The sequence below is a fragment of the Orycteropus afer genome, unplaced genomic scaffold (assembly GCF_000298275.1).
Source record: "Orycteropus afer afer isolate SDZICR_OR568_19922 unplaced genomic scaffold, OryAfe1.0 scaffold00431, whole genome shotgun sequence".
In the NCBI taxonomy this organism is placed as follows: domain Eukaryota; kingdom Metazoa; phylum Chordata; class Mammalia; order Tubulidentata; family Orycteropodidae; genus Orycteropus; species Orycteropus afer.
The window spans coordinates 328,071-344,548 of NW_006922018.1; the positions used below are offsets into that span (position 1 = coordinate 328,071).

At 37.3% G+C, this 16,478-nt stretch overlaps 1 protein-coding gene and 1 non-coding gene across 2 annotated transcripts in view; both read left to right on the top strand.

The window, feature by feature from the left end:
• PTCD3 (pentatricopeptide repeat domain 3) overlaps nucleotides 1–16,478 on the top strand; it is a 34,950-nt gene that overhangs the window by 16,750 nt on the left and 1,722 nt on the right. Inside the window, 16 exon segments of the mRNA XM_042782724.1 lie at nucleotides 375–479; nucleotides 1,730–1,853; nucleotides 4,048–4,163; nucleotides 5,872–5,936; nucleotides 7,534–7,621; nucleotides 8,006–8,066; nucleotides 8,327–8,412; nucleotides 9,063–9,207; nucleotides 9,862–9,906; nucleotides 11,635–11,730; nucleotides 12,040–12,068; nucleotides 12,718–12,824; nucleotides 13,570–13,648; nucleotides 13,750–13,840; nucleotides 14,735–14,820; nucleotides 15,313–15,461. Of these exon segments, the coding sequence (XP_042638658.1) occupies nucleotides 375–479; nucleotides 1,730–1,853; nucleotides 4,048–4,163; nucleotides 5,872–5,936; nucleotides 7,534–7,621; nucleotides 8,006–8,066; nucleotides 8,327–8,412; nucleotides 9,063–9,207; nucleotides 9,862–9,906; nucleotides 11,635–11,730; nucleotides 12,040–12,068; nucleotides 12,718–12,824; nucleotides 13,570–13,648; nucleotides 13,750–13,840; nucleotides 14,735–14,820; nucleotides 15,313–15,461 (1,472 nt within the window).
• Nucleotides 16,258–16,394, top strand: LOC122151397. The gene has a single exon (XR_006164131.1). It is a non-coding gene; the product is annotated as a small nucleolar RNA SNORD94 (small nucleolar RNA).

Below are 16,478 nucleotides of genomic sequence, written 5' to 3' on the forward strand. Positions count from 1 at the left end.
CTTGTAAGGTTTTTTCTGTGTTTTCTTTGATCTGTCTCTCAATCCTTTGAAGATACCTAAAGATAATTCTTTTGAATTCCTTATCAGAAAGTTCCAATGCTGCTTCTTCCTCAGGGATGTGTTCTGGGTCTGTATCCTGGGGCAGGAGAATAATTCTTGCTTAGGGTGAAAGTTGGCTACAGCGATGGGCTCAGGTATAGCAAGGATCGTGAGGATGGACAGCACCGGGCAGTGTTTTCTTCTGTTATACATAAGGTCGCTGTGAGTTTGAGATGACTTGGCAGCACCTAACAACAACAGGGTGAAATATGATACCTCAAGTGTAAATTGTATGTACATACCAATTTATAGCTAAATCTTTTTTTCTTATATAGCGTTCATTTTTATTGGCAAAGAAATCTGGAGAGAATGCAGCAAAATTTATTATTAATTCACACTCCAAATATTTTCAGAAGGACATAGCTGAACCTCATATACCGGTAAGGAAAGTTAATTACAATTTTCAGATAATACTGTGTACATATAAATCAAGCTTTCATGGCTAATATTTGAGTAACCATTTGAGTACCCTCAATAATTGAGTGAAGCACCTTTTGATGTGTGCTATTTGTCCATAATACTAACCTCTTTGACTCCTTTTTTATAAATTTCCTTCTTATGTTGAAAATTTCCCCTACTTGGCTTCTATTAAGAGCTCTGGTGGCGTAGTGCTTAAGGCATTAGAATGCTAACCAGACGGCTGGTGGTGCAAACCCACCAGCCACTCCTTGGAATGAAGATTGGGCAATATACTTCCTTAATGATACCGCCTTGGAAATCCAAGGAGGGGTTGCTATGAGTCGGATCCGACTCGACAGCAGTGAGTTTAGTTTGTTTTAATACACCAGTTATAACTCTTTTTGTTTTTCCTGTTTCCTTCACTACTATTCCTTACTCTACTGTCTGTATATATCTAGCTTAAGTTCCTCTATTTTGAACTCCAGAACGTACTTCCAGCTACCTCTTTGTTCTCTACTCATTTAGTATTTATGCATTACTTGGTATATGTTAACCATTGTGCTTAGTGCTATCAGTCTGCTGGTGAGCAAAACAGATGTGCCCCTGCCTTCCTGCAATTATCAGTGGAAATCAGCACCTCAGGTTCCTCATGTCCAAAACTATTCCCTTCCTCTCAAATCTCTCTGCTTCCCAAAGCATTCACCCAGTAACATCCCTTGTACTTGTCACACAGTGACTCCTAGTGACAAATAAGGAAGTCACTGTAATTGTATAGGTGAAAAATACTGAAATCTTTTGTTTAAGATAGTGGCAGTGGTAGAACAATCATTTGTGAGTTAATCCCTTCCCCTTTATGTTTTTGATTAGTAGTTGTGTACTTAGCTTAAGGTTTGCTTTTACTGGAAATCTTCACGTGTTCACTTTCTGGTGAACATAGTGGGCCCTTGAGCTAAACACAGAGCTAAGTCCAGCATCTAGAAGACTAGAAGATAGTGAAACAATCTGCTTGTTTGGGAAATTGGAAGGATTTTTTTTTTTTTTTTTTTTTTAAGTTGGACTGGTTCCCTGAAAAAAAAGACATGATACAGTGATAGACAGTATCTGATGTATGGAACATGAGTTGGAATAAAGTAGTTTTATTTTGGTGTATGTGTAATAATAATTTTATCCTACTCAGTTATCCTTTTACTTTGACCTGTTTGTAGTAACTTTAACGATTTTGTTTTTCTAGTGTTTAATGCCTGAGTACTTTGAACCGCAGATTGAAGACATAAGTGAAGCTGCCCTGAAGGAACGAATTAATCTCAAAAAAGTCAAAGCTTCTGTGGATATGTTTGATCAGCTTTTGCAAGCAGGTTACTACATTTAATTAAAGTCACTAAGAAAGTGGTCTTTGAATATGGGTCACAGCAATTTGATCCAGATAGTTTTGAGTAAAAGTTACAAGTACCATTTACTTACCCTGCTATATGGCTCTGCTGCTCGTACGTTTAATATTTTAATAAATAATATTTCAGGTTCTACTTTAGCTTCCTTTTAAAATTATAGATGAAATAGAGTTGTAGCTTTATCTATTATGCTCTTTTGCTGTATCACTGGTAGAGAAATTATATGACCCTTCTTTCTCAGTTTCCAGTTAGTTTTTAACATCAGCTGGGTACATAAGGAATTTAAATTGTGCTGTACCTTTTAGGTATTTTTGGAGGGCAGGGCCAGAGCTGTAAGTTCAGTGGTCACATAGACAGATACTTTACAGATACAGATACTTTAAAAGGAAAGAGCACTAAACTTCCAGTTAGTGCTAACTAACTAACTAGCTCTGTGACCTAACTCCTCAGAGCTTCTAGCTATAAAATCTTGTAAATTGATTTGGATGACCCTCCAGGGGTCTCAGTATGGTTAGCATGACTGATAAGGTACCATAATAATGTGCCTGTAGTAACATGGAAACATCCAACATTATTTAAGCAAGAGACTAGTTTATGGAATCCAGAATGCTGTTCATTGATTTAGGATAAAATGCAAAAGATGGAATCTGGGCCGAATCACTGAATACAGACTTGAACACACAAGAAACATTTACAGAGAGCTGTATTTAATTTGAGAGTTTGTGTGTGCAGCCTGTTACAGCATTGCATGTACAAATGAAGACAGCAGATTGTGATTTAAGTCTGCATTAAAGTTCTTAGTCCTAAGGCCTGTCTTCTTGTTAAACTTACTCTGTGGTATAGACATATGCATTCATTCAGTAAACTTTTCTTTTTTTAAAGACAGTGTGTCAGGCCCATAGTTTATAATAATAGAAGGTGCCAAACACACTAGCAGGGGGAGGGATCGTACGTTCATTTATTGGGTCCCTCATAAGTGCCAAAAAGAGCTCTAGTGGCATAGTGGATAAGGCATTTGGCTGCTAACCACAAGCAGTGATTCAGGCCTACCAGCTGCTCTGCAGAAGATAAGAGCTTCTATAAAGCTTTACTCTGTAAAAATCTACAGACTCAGAAACCCAGTGAGGGTCACTATGAGTCAGAATCAACTCAATGGCAGTGGGTTGGGTTGGGTTGGGTTTGAAATAAGTACCAAAGACTCTACTAAGAATTTAATATGATTCTTACAACAACTTATAAGTTGGAAGGCTTTTGTCATTTTATGAAGGAAATTATTAATTTTTCCAAGGTTAACATAGCTCTGAAATGTTAAGGATAGGTGCATACCCAGTCGAATTAGACTTCATAGCCTGTGCCCACTCCACTCTGCCATGCTTTCTCCTGGGCTTTTAAATTGCCTGATGGGCATTTATATTATCAGCATATTTTATGTAGAAAGATGCAGTTCGTCTTGTAAAATAGTAAATTATCTCATGCCTTTCTTTCTTGTGCCCTTTTCTCTCTCCTTAACAAGTTTCAAAGGCTATTAATATTAGACACCTTAAGCTGCTGGGCAAGCATCTCAGGGGGGACCTAGGTCGAAGTAGAACTGGTTGCTTGTATTTATAAAAATAAACTGAGCCAAAGGGACTGAGTGGAAATAGTTTGCAGTGTTCACTTTTGAGATGATAGGTGAAGTTATAGGAGCTCTGGTAGCATAGTGGCTAAAGCGCTTGACTGCTAACCAGAAAGCTGGCGGTTCAAACCCACCAGCCCCTCCTCGGAAGGGAGGTTGGGCAATCCTACTTCCGTAGTGATACTGCCTCGGAAACCCAAGGAGGGGTCGCTATGAGTCGGGGCCCACTCGACGGCAAACAACAACAGGTGAAGTTATAAAACTAATCATTTCTGTCAGTATATGAGTACCAAAAGTAAGTGAACCTCAAGGTCAAATTTCATCTTATATTTTAATTTTTTTTATGTCATGCTACATACTTAGGGAATTATGGGGTATTTAAGTTGATGTTGAATGCGCAGTCATTGATAAAGTGGTAGATTGTATTAAGTATATAGCCAACAAAGTCACAGTTAATAGAAAAAGTACAGAATTTTAACCTAATTTTTTTTTTTTCAGTTTGGGTATTTCAAACTGTCTTTCCTTTTTTTTTCCCTTCCCACATAGGAACTGCTATATCTCTAGAAACAACTAATAGTCTTTTGGATTTACTGTGCTACTATGGTGACCAAGAGCCCCCAGCTGATTATCATTTTCAACAAACTGAAAAATCAGAAGAATTGGTAATTGCCCTCTAGAATTCAGATCTTTTGGGATTGATTTATAAAGTTTCTCTTGAAAGTAATAATTTTCTTAAAATAAGGCAAGTTCTTTGGTCATGTGTCAGGGTAGTAGTAAGAGCCTGATACTGAGGTATGGTGCAGTAGTCTCGATTAAAGAGTGGTGGATGCAGGAGGAAAAGAGATTTAAACAATTACTTTAACAATTCCAGTTATCTTTTTAAAGTATTTTGACCATGCTTACCACATAAAAGCAAAGCTTTGACTGGGAATGTTAGGGAAGACCCCCTCTGTTGTTGCTACTTCAGTGACAACATGATGATGTATAATGAACAAAAAGACTCCGTGGCCCCTGGCTCCCTCAAAAGTTCATGCACACATGGGCAGAGGGAGGGAGCACATTAGACTGGGTGTATAGAAAAGTATTATGCCAAGGGCTGGTCTGCATGTTGAATCATACCTGTCTCAAACCAGTTTTATTTCTAGGAATAAGTCCCAAGGAAACCTTTGGATCAGGTGAACAAAGACTCTTCATATGAAGATATAATTGCAAAAATGTCAAACAGGTCCCTCCTCCCAAAAAAAAAAGTCAAGCAATGTCCAATATGGTTGATTAGATTATGATAATTATATATCAAGTAGTGATTGAGAATGCTAATGTATATATATTTGGGTATAGAAAGACTCTTATCAATAAAAACCCACTGCCACTGAGTCAATTTCAACTCAGCAGTCCTATAGGACAGAGTAGAACTAACTGCACCATAGAGTTTCTAAGGCTGTAAATCTTTACAGAAGCTGATTACCACATCTTTCTCCCATGGAGCAGCTGATAGATTTGAACACCAACCTTTTGGTTAGCAGCTGAGTGGTTAACCACTGTGCCACCAGGGTTCTACCATATATCCTTAAATATTTGTGTCTCTGAGTGATAAGATCATGGGTGGGTTTTTTTTGTTTGTCTTCTGTAATTTTTCTCCACTAAATTTGGATTATTTATATACAGTAATAACTTAGCCCTTTGAAGTGAACAGGCAGTGGAGTTGCAGTCTCACTGTCTTCCAGCATATCTGTTCCAAGAGCCACTGGCCTGTCTGACCCTCTGCCCCTCCGGCCCCATCCCGCCGGGTTCCTGAGGTAGCAGGCTACAGAGCCAACACTGTACATCACTATATGTCAGCCTCAACCCAGAGCTTGATATATAAATGTAGGAAAGATTTATTTGTTCATTTATAAAACAAATTTAGCTTGTCAGTGCTTAAGACCCCAAGACTTCATACATGTTGGGACTAATCAAGACATTAACTACATCTCTACCCAGATACATTGTTTTCTCTTTCTTTCACCCTCATAAGGAATAGTATTTTTGTATAGATCAAGCCAGACTGCTTTAAGGTATTTTCTTTAAGGTGTTTTTTGCCTCAAGGAAACAGATTGTGGTATTTGACTTTCCAGTTTGTCTCTCTGGGCCGGGCCAGAGGCAGCACTGCCTTCATCTTGTCTCTATTCCTTGTTGCTTGAGGGCCAACTTTGCTTTTCATATGTAAATTGACTGATAGGTTTCCTCTTTGCCTTCTACTAGATATGTTTTTCCTTTACTTTTCTGAAGTTCCCTTGACCTTCCTGATTTTGAATGTTCTACCGGGGAGAATGCATTCCATTGTTGTCTTAACTCTTTTTTTAAATCACTGTTGGTGAAAATTCATTTCAGGAAGAAGCTACAGAGGAAAGTAATAAGAAATCTAGGAAGAAGACCACTCATGACTTTACCTGGAGGTATGTTGATGTACTTGTTGGTCTAGTTGTTTTGACTCGTAGTGACCAGAAAGGACAGAGTAGGACTGTTCCCATAGGGTTTCTTTGGCTGTAATCCTTATAGAAGCAGATCCCCAGGTCTTTTCTTGCACAAAGGGGCTAGTAGGTTCAAACCGCCAACCTGTCTTTTAGCAGCCAAGCTCTTAATCATTGCACTACCTGCGCTTCTTACTTATAAGTCTGTGTTGCATATCATTAAAAGTTTGTATTATAATTCCTTAAGGACATCTGGTCGCACAGTGCCTAAAGCATTTTTGACTACTGACCAGAAGGTTCAAAACCTACCAGCTGCTCCATGGAAGGAAGATGGGGCAGTCTGCTTCCATGCAGATTTACTGCCTTGGAAACCCAATGGGGGTTGCTATGAGTCAGAATCGATTAGATGGCAGTGGGATTTTTTTGAAATTAGAGTTCCTTACAATGCATTGACTAGCTTTCATCATCTCTGTCCCTCCCATCACCCAAAGGACATAGTCTGTGATCTAAAATAGTTTGTTTTCAGTGTGTAATACAAATTTCAAAAGTTTTGCATATGTACACACACACACACACACACACACACGTTTGGATCTCTTCTTTTTTTAAATGTCACAGCAGCATAAAAATCTATTTAGAGGTTGATGTTTATCTTTTTTCCATTTATATAACTTTGACATGATTTCTTTGGTAGTTTCATCAACAGTACCTGTAATATATACTAAGTCATTTTTTATTCTGAAAGATTTGATATATTTTGTGTAAAATATACTAGAATGTGGTGCTAAACTAAGTTTATTTTCTAACAAGCCCAAGTATTCAACAGTTTCAAACAAACAGTAAACATTTAGCTAAATTTGTGAGTTTAAATAAACTGAGGAGATGTATCTAAATAAGTCATTTCTCATGTAAAACTGGAGGAAGAAAGCTACTGTTTATCCTATCTTTAATGATATGATGAATTTAATAGAATTAAAGATAAAATTTCTTAGAGTTGATTTTAGTAATTTAATATAGTGGTTAAGAGCATGGACTTTGGAATATGTTCCTGGCCAAATCCTGTTTCTGTATGATTGAATATGAAGACATTCATTAAGAGGAAAAGAAAGCCAAGGGACAGACTGTTTGGTATAATGTGGTACCTTTTTATTTTTAAGAATAAATGATAAGTGGATATGTGCTATAGTAGGACTGGGATTTAGAAAAAAACATTTGTAGATATTTGCCTCTGGGGAGTTACATCTGAGGGTTGATGGTGGGTGGGGGAATTTTACTATATAATCTGTTTACAGTTTGCTTTTTATTTTTTAATACCATGGATATATATTCTTCATAAAGATTTTCCTTTTAATCCTAGTTCTGCCACTGAACTCATAGCCTTGGGTAACTTAAGGTCTCAAAGCCTTGGTTTTTCTCATTTTCACAATTTGATAACCATGTCTTCCTCTGTGGGTGGTTAAGAATTAAATGAGGTAGTATGTGTACAGTGTACACTGTGCCTGCAATGTTATTAACTCTTAATAAATGATGGTAGCTATTGTGTTCCTGTTTCCCCTGGTTTACATTACACTTTTGTGTCTAGAGAAAAAAACAATGCTGAGAGGATCTTTGCCCTAATGCCAGATAAAAATGCACATTCCTATTGCACAATGATCCGGGGAATGGTGAAGGTACAGTAATTTATATGTTTAATCCTTAATTTCTAGTAGAAAAGATTTCTCAAACTCAGACTGCTGACATTTTGGACTGAATAATTTATTGTTGTGGGGTGTTGCCTTTACATGTAGGATGTTTAGTTTCTCCCTGTCCTCTGCCCACTGGATTTCAGTAGTATCCTCACCTCCCAAGTCATGACAACGAAAAACATCTCCTGGCTTTGCCAGCTGTCTCCAGGAAAGCAGAATTGCTGCATGTAGAGAACCCTGCTTAAGAGTTTAAGCTTCATGAGAATAAGGATCTTGTCAGTTTAGTTTACTACTGTATTCCCAAAGTCTAGAATAATAAATGTGTATGTGCTTCTTGAATGAATTTAATTTTTATCCTCTCTCTTCCAGCACCGAGCTAATAAGCAGGCATTAAACTTGTACACTGAATTGTTGAACAGCAGACTTAGTGGTGAGTATGTTTTAGGAATTCCCCTTCTTTCCTTTCTTTTTCAAGAATCTGTGTGGAATTGTTTGGCTCTTGCCTCCCTTTTGTGGCATCAGTGATTGACATAGGAGTAAGAGTTCCAGAGAGGAGAGTGGCTTTCCAGTGTTGTGGACACATGGTAGTTAGCTAGAAACACAAATACAGGGCCAATTTTCTTCATTTGAGATGCTTAGTAGTTAATCTTCAACCCCAAATTGTGTTCATGTAGTTTTCTTCTTTTACAGCTGATGTATATACCTTCAATGCTTTGATTGAAGCAACAGCATTGGCAGCGAATGAGAAATTTGAGGAGAAATGGAATAATATGCAGGTAGGAGGGATCCTTGTTTTGTCTTCTAATAGGCCTTTAAGTATCTGTTAGCAGAAATAACATGGGCTAGAGTCAATTACATTCATTGAATACCTACATGGCAGTCATTGTGTTGGGCACACCTGTTATACTGCCCTTCCAGTAAACCTGTAAGTTGTTAAATAGCTGTGTATGACCGTGGGAAGAGTAAGTTACTTGACCCGGAGCACATAGCTAGAATTCAAGATGATCTGCATTGCTTTATTCATTTATTTTTTAAAAGAGATTTTTAATCACAAAAGTAGCACATTTATTACAAAATTAACATGCTGGGTTCAGAAAAAAGTTCACTCTAGTGTAGTCTTGTCCTTGAATCTTGTTTTTGGATGGCTCACTGAGCAGAGGGCTGAACACAGTTGATCACCTTGGTCCAGTGGGAGTGGGGTGACTGAAGTGGGGAAGGGGGCTTCTCTAAAATGCTTTCCCAGAAAAGACACTGGTCCTTCTAGTTAATAAATAGTTTTTAAACTGTGGTTATCATCATTAATCTGCTTTAGACTTAGCTTGAATGCAAAAAACTTTTTCTTTTTTTTTTCAAGTGTTAAATACTAGATTTTTGGGCAAATTATTTACCCAGGCATAAAAAATGCTTCTACTTTTGACTTACCTAGGAGCTGTTGAAACAAATGGTTGCACAGAAGGTGAAACCAAATCTACAGACTTTTAATACCATTCTGAAATGTCTCCGAAGATTTCATACATTTGGGAGAATGCCAGCCTTGCAGACTTTACGTGAAATGAAAGCCATCGGGATAGGTGAGGGTGCACCCTAGAGTCCCTCACTGAAGAAGACACATGGTGCTGACCAGAGATTTCAGGTCCAAATAATCAAAGATGTTATAAACTGCTTATTTTACTATTTAGCATAAAATACTAGGAATTTTGTTTTCACCATTTGGCACACTTAATTACATGTGCTTGCTATGTTGGGAGCCCTTTGTCATCTTCATGTTCTGAATAGTAAATTACATTGTCCTCTCAGTAATCTGAGATACTTTCATATGGATCTCTTAATTCTGGAAAGAATGTAAGCTCCTTTCAAATTCTGTGATATCATCTAGCGTAATGAACCCAGACATGTACTAATGTGTTGTACAGTTTTTAGTAATTATTTAATGTAATGTTTTAGAAACCCTTTCACTTCCATATGGTTGTATATTCTTAGATGAAGAATCATGGTGTAAGTACATTAGCTATAACATTTTTGTAGTAGGCATTGGGACTTTCTAAAATAATGTCATCTTTATAAGTCTTTCCACCTTTACATGTCTGTGTTCAAAGGACTAGAAATGAATCTTGATTAAACATCAACATCAGTGATTTTAGTTCAGTGTACCTTAATAAGATATATGTTAACTTTGTTTTAACTTATACTTTTTTCTTATTTTTTTATCTACCTGGTTATTCGAGAACCCTCACTTGCAACCTATCACTATATTATTCAACTGTTTTATCATCCTGGTATGTATTAACTTACATTAGTTTACATAGAAAGTTGACTAGCTCCCTTGAGTTTACGTGACAATTTTTTACGCATTAACCTTCTTTGTATATGACTTGAAAATAGTTCACAAATTAAGATGTACAGCCTGGGAAAAAAGTTACTCTGAAGGTCACAACCTTGTTTGTGATGTGCAACTTGAGCTGGAGGAGAAGGGGTTACAGAAAGTGTTTTAGTTTAGAGTACCTTGTGCTCACTAGAGCTGCAGTGGCGAATGTAATAGTTACTAGCCACGTGAGGCTATTTGAGCTAAATAAAATTTAAAACCCCTTTGTTGAATTACTGCTCAGTGCTAATAGTACCATATGCGGTGATACAGAGTGGAACATTTCCATCTTTGTAGTAAGTTCTATTGGACATTGCTGTACCAGAGTAGCATTATGCTTTGAAGCCTTGAAGCTTCCATTGGTCACCTACTTTTAGGTCAGTGAGTCCCTGCTTGAGTTGTGTTCTGTCACATGGAGCCTAAGTAATGCCATCATGGCTGTAGTGATTAAATTAGCCACATACAGTGTTTTATGTGGTGCTTGAAAGGCATATGCTAGGCATGTACAACCTGTTTGGTCTTACCTGTCTGCTCCTAACCTGAGAAAGAACCTTAGGTTAAGAAATGACAATACTAGTCTTTCTTTCCTGCATAGACTTTATAAAAACAACTGAGAAAAACTTTTCTTTTTGATTTAGAGGATTAATATTACAAAATCCACATCCTCAACTCTTAGGGAAGTTGTTATATTTTGGGAAAAGTACAAATAACTGACTTTATCTTGAAAAGAGGTAAGCAATTTCCATAATAATTGAGTATTCCAAAATTATACTCAGCCTGGATGAGATTGTGGTGAACACTGATGTTTCTAACCTCAAAACCTATCCCATTCCTCTGTGCCCTATCGTGTCACTTTGGTTCAGTTGCTAACTAAAGTCAGTGGCATTTATGTTTCCTAAGTAGCAGCCATGATCGTATTTGGAAAGGTGTAGGGTGTGTCAGTTTGTCTTCTGTGTATGAATTGGCTGCAACATAAGACCCAATAATAATTCCTAGAAGTTTACCCCAAGGAGAGCACTAAAATTATGAAAATAATACATTGGAATAGAATTTTATGTAGTAAATAAAATAATTAAGAATACTAGCATATGGAAACCTGATTAAGGAAACTTTAAAAGCACATTAGAACTGTATGTGTGAGGACACGGTAGATAATTTTGATGTGTTGATTATGAATATTGTAGGTGGATTTTCTGATCTGTTAGTACTCAGCTTGTGATTTTAAAGCACTGCCCACATTTATTTATTCTACCTTTTTTTTTTTTTCCTTGCCTTTCTCACCTTGATTATACTTTAAAGGAATATGCATATTTTTTAGGTATATAGACTTGATGGTAGGGAGGGGTGCAGGTGCATGCCTCCCACCTCAGTGAAAGTCAAGCTTATGAAGAGACTTAAGAAGGAAAAGAAGCGCCTCTGATTGGAGCAGATAGATAAAGACCTGTGGTTGTCCCAGAGCTTACAGAGACATGCCTTCTACAGGGTGCATTTATTCCATTAGTAAGCATTTGCCTCCCCAAACCTATGCAAGGCCATAGGCAAGAGATGGAGGGAAGAGAAATGTGTACCTGCACTGCGTGTTGTGAGTTTGCTGGTGGTATGAGAAGTGGTCTCATAAAACCCACTTATGTCTTACCTGCAGAAGGCTCTTCAAAAATGTCATCCCTCATAATCTATGATATAATGAATGAATTAGTGGGGAAGAAATTTTCCTCAGAGGATCTGGATGATGGTATGTACGGAAATTGCTCCCTCCCGTTTTCCTCATCAAAAGCCTGTTTTTCTGAGTGCCAGTTAATTAGAGGCTTTATATATTTGGGTAATAAGGACAGATTTTGGTAATGTTTTGGGTTATTACTGTGAGAAAGCCAAAATGTTTGTTACTTTGCTGTATACTTCATCCTCCCGTGAGTTTTTATTCTTTTAACTTTATCTTACATGTCAAGCAGTTACATTGCCAGGACTTTTATGAATGTTACTGACTTCTGGAAAACCTTTATCATCCATCATAACCAAGCTTCTCACTAACTTTTATTTTCAGATATGTTTTTTCAGTCAGCCATGAGAGTTGTAAGTACCATTTCTTACCTAATTTTGTTCCCCTTTTTAAAAAAACGTTACTATCCGTTTCCTAAAATTTATCTGTAATTGGACTTCAGCTTGTCTCAGCCTGGGATCTTGCCCTGGTCCTTTCACTTCCTAACTCATTTCTGTTCACGTCTGTCTGTCTGGTTTTTCTCTTTTTCTTTGAACTCTAAAGTTTTTAATCATATAACATTTTTACCCTGTATTTATTATATATATTGCATTTATCCATATCTCATCTGATAAGGTTTCAGAATATTTTTTCCTACATCTTTTTTAATTGATGACTTTTGATTTACTTTTTTGTTTAATCATACTTACCATAGAAAAAGTTCAGGTAGTTTCAGAATGAAGTGCATCTTACTCTCTAAAGATGATTACTTTATAGCTAGGGCATGTGTTTCCAGATTTCTTCCTTTGTATTCAAATACATATACACCCAGTTACACTTCTCTGGGGCTTTGTTTGTTGACAGCAATACAGTATTTCATAGTTAGAAAAGACTAATTTACAGTAACCAGTAATAAGTTGAAGCAGCATAAGTATTTCTATAAATGACTGTACTTTTTATGTAATGGGAGCTCTTTGGCTGATAAGGATTCCAAGGTGATACTTAATACCTGCATATTTTCAGTGTTCATCCCTCAGAGATCTAGAACTTGCTTACCAAGTACATGGCCTTTTAAACACTGGAGACAACTGGAAATTCATTGGACCAGAGCATCGCCGTATCTCCTATTAGTAAGTGTGCTAGAAATGTATCCCTTGGCATTTTTGTATTATTGACTCTGTCTAAGCAACCATTGGTGGATTCTGCAAATGAGAGGCTGTTGAGGGCCCTCCATCTCTTACCTGCTCTGATTTTAGACAGCATGTCTCTGATTTAATAGTAAATTTTAATTCAGTGCTTTTTTAAAAAAAAAAAACACTTTAAAATTCATGTAATCTTTTTTTCCCCCACTCTGGTGGCATAATGCCTAAGGCATTTGACTGCTAACCAGAAAGCTGGTGGTTCAAACCCACCAGCCACTCCTCAAAAGGAAGATGAGCAGTCTACTTCCGTAGAGATACCACACTGCCTCAGAAACCCAAGGAGGGGTCGCTGTGAGTCGAATCTGACTTGATAGCAGTGGGTTTTTGTTGTTTGTTTGTGTACCCCTCATACTTTCTATTTTTGAATTGTTAGATCAGGATAGGTCCCTAAAGATTTTTATGTCCCAGCCCCTTGCTTTTGTTTTTAAAGATAAGGATATTGGAGCCCACATAGGCTCTGTAAATGGTTTTGCTTAGGCAAAAACTTAAGGAAGCAGCCTATTAGTAGATGTGTGGTGATTGTCTTACGTGTATTTGAATCCTTCTTCACGTTGAATGTTTTTCAGATGAATACACTATTTAATATCATGAATTCTGTGTAACATGTAATCCTATAACTGTGCTTTAATTTAATTACTCCTCTATTGTAATTTACCTTTTCTTTCTGTCACAGTTCCAGGTTCTTCAAGTTGCTTTGTCTAATGGAACAAATTGATACAACCCTGAAGTGGTATAAGGACCTGATACCTTCAGTAAGATGGTTCATTACTTACCATTTATCATGGTAGATAATTTTATGAGGATTTTAATTCATTAATGCTTTAAAAAATGTATTTGCATTTCTCTTAATCAGGTCTTCTTTCCCCATTCCCAAACATTGATAGATCTTCTCCAAGCATTGGATGTGGCCAATCGACTAGAAATGATTCCTCAGATTTGGAAAGGTCAGTTTCAGCTTGTGTGTCCAGGCCTATGTCACTTAAATGCCCTATGTTTTGATTAACAAACGATTAACCATAATTGTTGATGATAAAAACTTCTATTTTTTATTTAAACACATTAATTGAGGGCTGCTTTCAAGGTGACTTCTTCGAGCTGCATATTGGATTACATGAGTAAAAGTGTACTGAAAACCACCTAAGATAGTTCTCTCATGACATAAGAAAAATGCTGAGTTTTGCACCCCGTTGTGTGACATGTCCTAGGGTGATAAGTCTGGTTAAGCAGCAGATCCTGAATCTGTTTGCATGTCTCTGAATCCAGTCCTGTTCATTCCTGTGTACCATGTTACGTAACTTTGGTTGCTCACCAAAGTCAGTGATGTTTAAGTATCTACATTAAAGCCATGAGTCTGGTTTGTGTGTGTTGTTCTGTCTTGTGTACGATTGGCTGCAAAATACATCAGATTCTTTTATTTCTTCTACCAGGTGATTACTGTTACTATCATAAAGTCACTTTCTATCTATCTCATTTTCCATATCTGAGAAACTGAGATCCTACCCTATTACTTCAAAAGACTGTTCTAGTTCTTGTGTATAAAAGAAGAGTAAAAATTTCAAAAGTTCTTTAAAATGGTGTCCTACCATTGGAAGTATAGCTATATACTGAGTTTAATAGGATGACAAGCCCACTCACATAACACTGATCAGGAACAGGTTATTGGCATTGCTTTCACTACTGTTTTGCTCTTTATTGCCATGAATTATCCTGCTGGTTTTCTTGAAACCTGAAACAGATACTGTTAGCAAGTTATGTTCACCCACCAAAGAATATGGGCGACAGCTGACAGTGGACACATGATGATGACCACTCCTTACTGTGTTCCTTTCTTTCTCAAGATAGTAAAGAATTTGGTCACACTTTTCGCAGTGATCTGAGGGAAGAGATCCTGATGCTCATGGCAAGGGATAAGCACCCACCAGAGGTAAGGATATATTGAAACTCAGGTTGGTTATCGTTACTAGATGTATGCTAATCAGAATGTCCTTTAACACTGATGTCCTTATATAAGGGTCGTTCCAGTCTGTCCTTGTGCAGAATTTTACCATCTGAATACAGATTTAAATTAGACTCATCTAATTTACAGATACAGCCATTTCTAAAGTTATTCCTTTTCTGTAAAGCAAGCAATATAAAATAGTTTTCTCTGTCCTGGTTAATAGCACCTTAAAATTTTTATGTCTAAGAAAAAAAGAAAGAAAACTCATAGCTGAATTGGAAGATGAATTCTTTATCCCAGGACAGGTTGCATTCTTTTCTGTTCTCTCTTTACTGCACTCATTGAATATGATATGTGTGATATGTTCAAATGGTAAAATGCATTGCTCAAAAAATTTAGTGGTCCTGTGGGAGTCTCCTGAATGCAAATACTCATAAAACCAGTTAGGCAGTTCTGCTGACTTCGAGAGTCTTTCAGCTCCAGGTGGCATTTGCTGACTGTGCTGCAGACATCAAATCTACTTACGAAAGCCAGGATGCCAGGCAGACTGCCTCAGATTGGCCATCCATACCTCTGAACTGTATAGCTGTCCTCTTTTTAAGGGCTGGCAGAACCCAGGAATCCTGGTGAGTATATAAGTGTAAATTAGAAGCATTTGTATTTGAATTTAAGAGAGCGTTTACCCTCAGTAGAAATCCTCTAATTAGACTCCATGATTTGTAGTTTATCAGAGCCCAAACTAGAATATAGAACAAGTTTTCTATGTAATGAGTTTTCAATGGGAACTTAAAAATAAGGTGATCTAAGAAGCTTATTTTTGAAGATGTTTTGAACACTGGGGTTACTGAAGTGTCATTTTATTCATAAATGCGTCCTTCTCACCCTCCGAGCATAAAATGTGGACTAGGTATTCAGACTTCTGGAAACTGGCATTTGCTAAGCATGGCCTTGACTTAAACCTCTGACTGTGTCTGGTTTATGCCACTATGTTCTACCTATGTGTTTTCATCAGCACTTCATTCATGGCCTTAATTTTCAGTGTTTAATTATGCATGGTGCATGATCATTTTGCCTGAAGGAAAGAAGTAAATAAAGGGTACTCTGTGAGGGTAGTTACAGTTTGATGGTTTTGCTGTATTTTATTTTACATATAGATGTGTTGTTCCAATAGTAAGTGAGGGTTCTTGTGCATGGCTTTTTCACACGAAGGTAACTTCATTGGAACATATGACTGGCAGTCCAATATAGGGCTGTTAAGTGTATCCAAAGGAAGAGGTGAAAGTTTGCCAACTCACTTGGTATTAAAATTGCAGCTCATTCACTCAAAACAACCTGCTAAGAACTATATTACTAGTGACAGAAACATTTGCTGTTAGTAATTGCTTGTTAACTCAGGCAGGCTGACATACACACGCTGTGAATCAGGCTGTGATGATTGGCGCAGGGGTACGAACCTCAGCTGAGCCATGGGAGCTGAATGTCTGTGCTTTTCCTTCATCCTGCATGTGGCAGGTTGATGGTGAGCACTTTCATGAGACTGATGCCTCAGTCTGAGCCTGCTCTTCATAACGTAATTTAGGACAGACAGAACTCATGCCCTGTTTAAAAGAGAATACAGACCATGCTCTATCCATGCTTTGGTT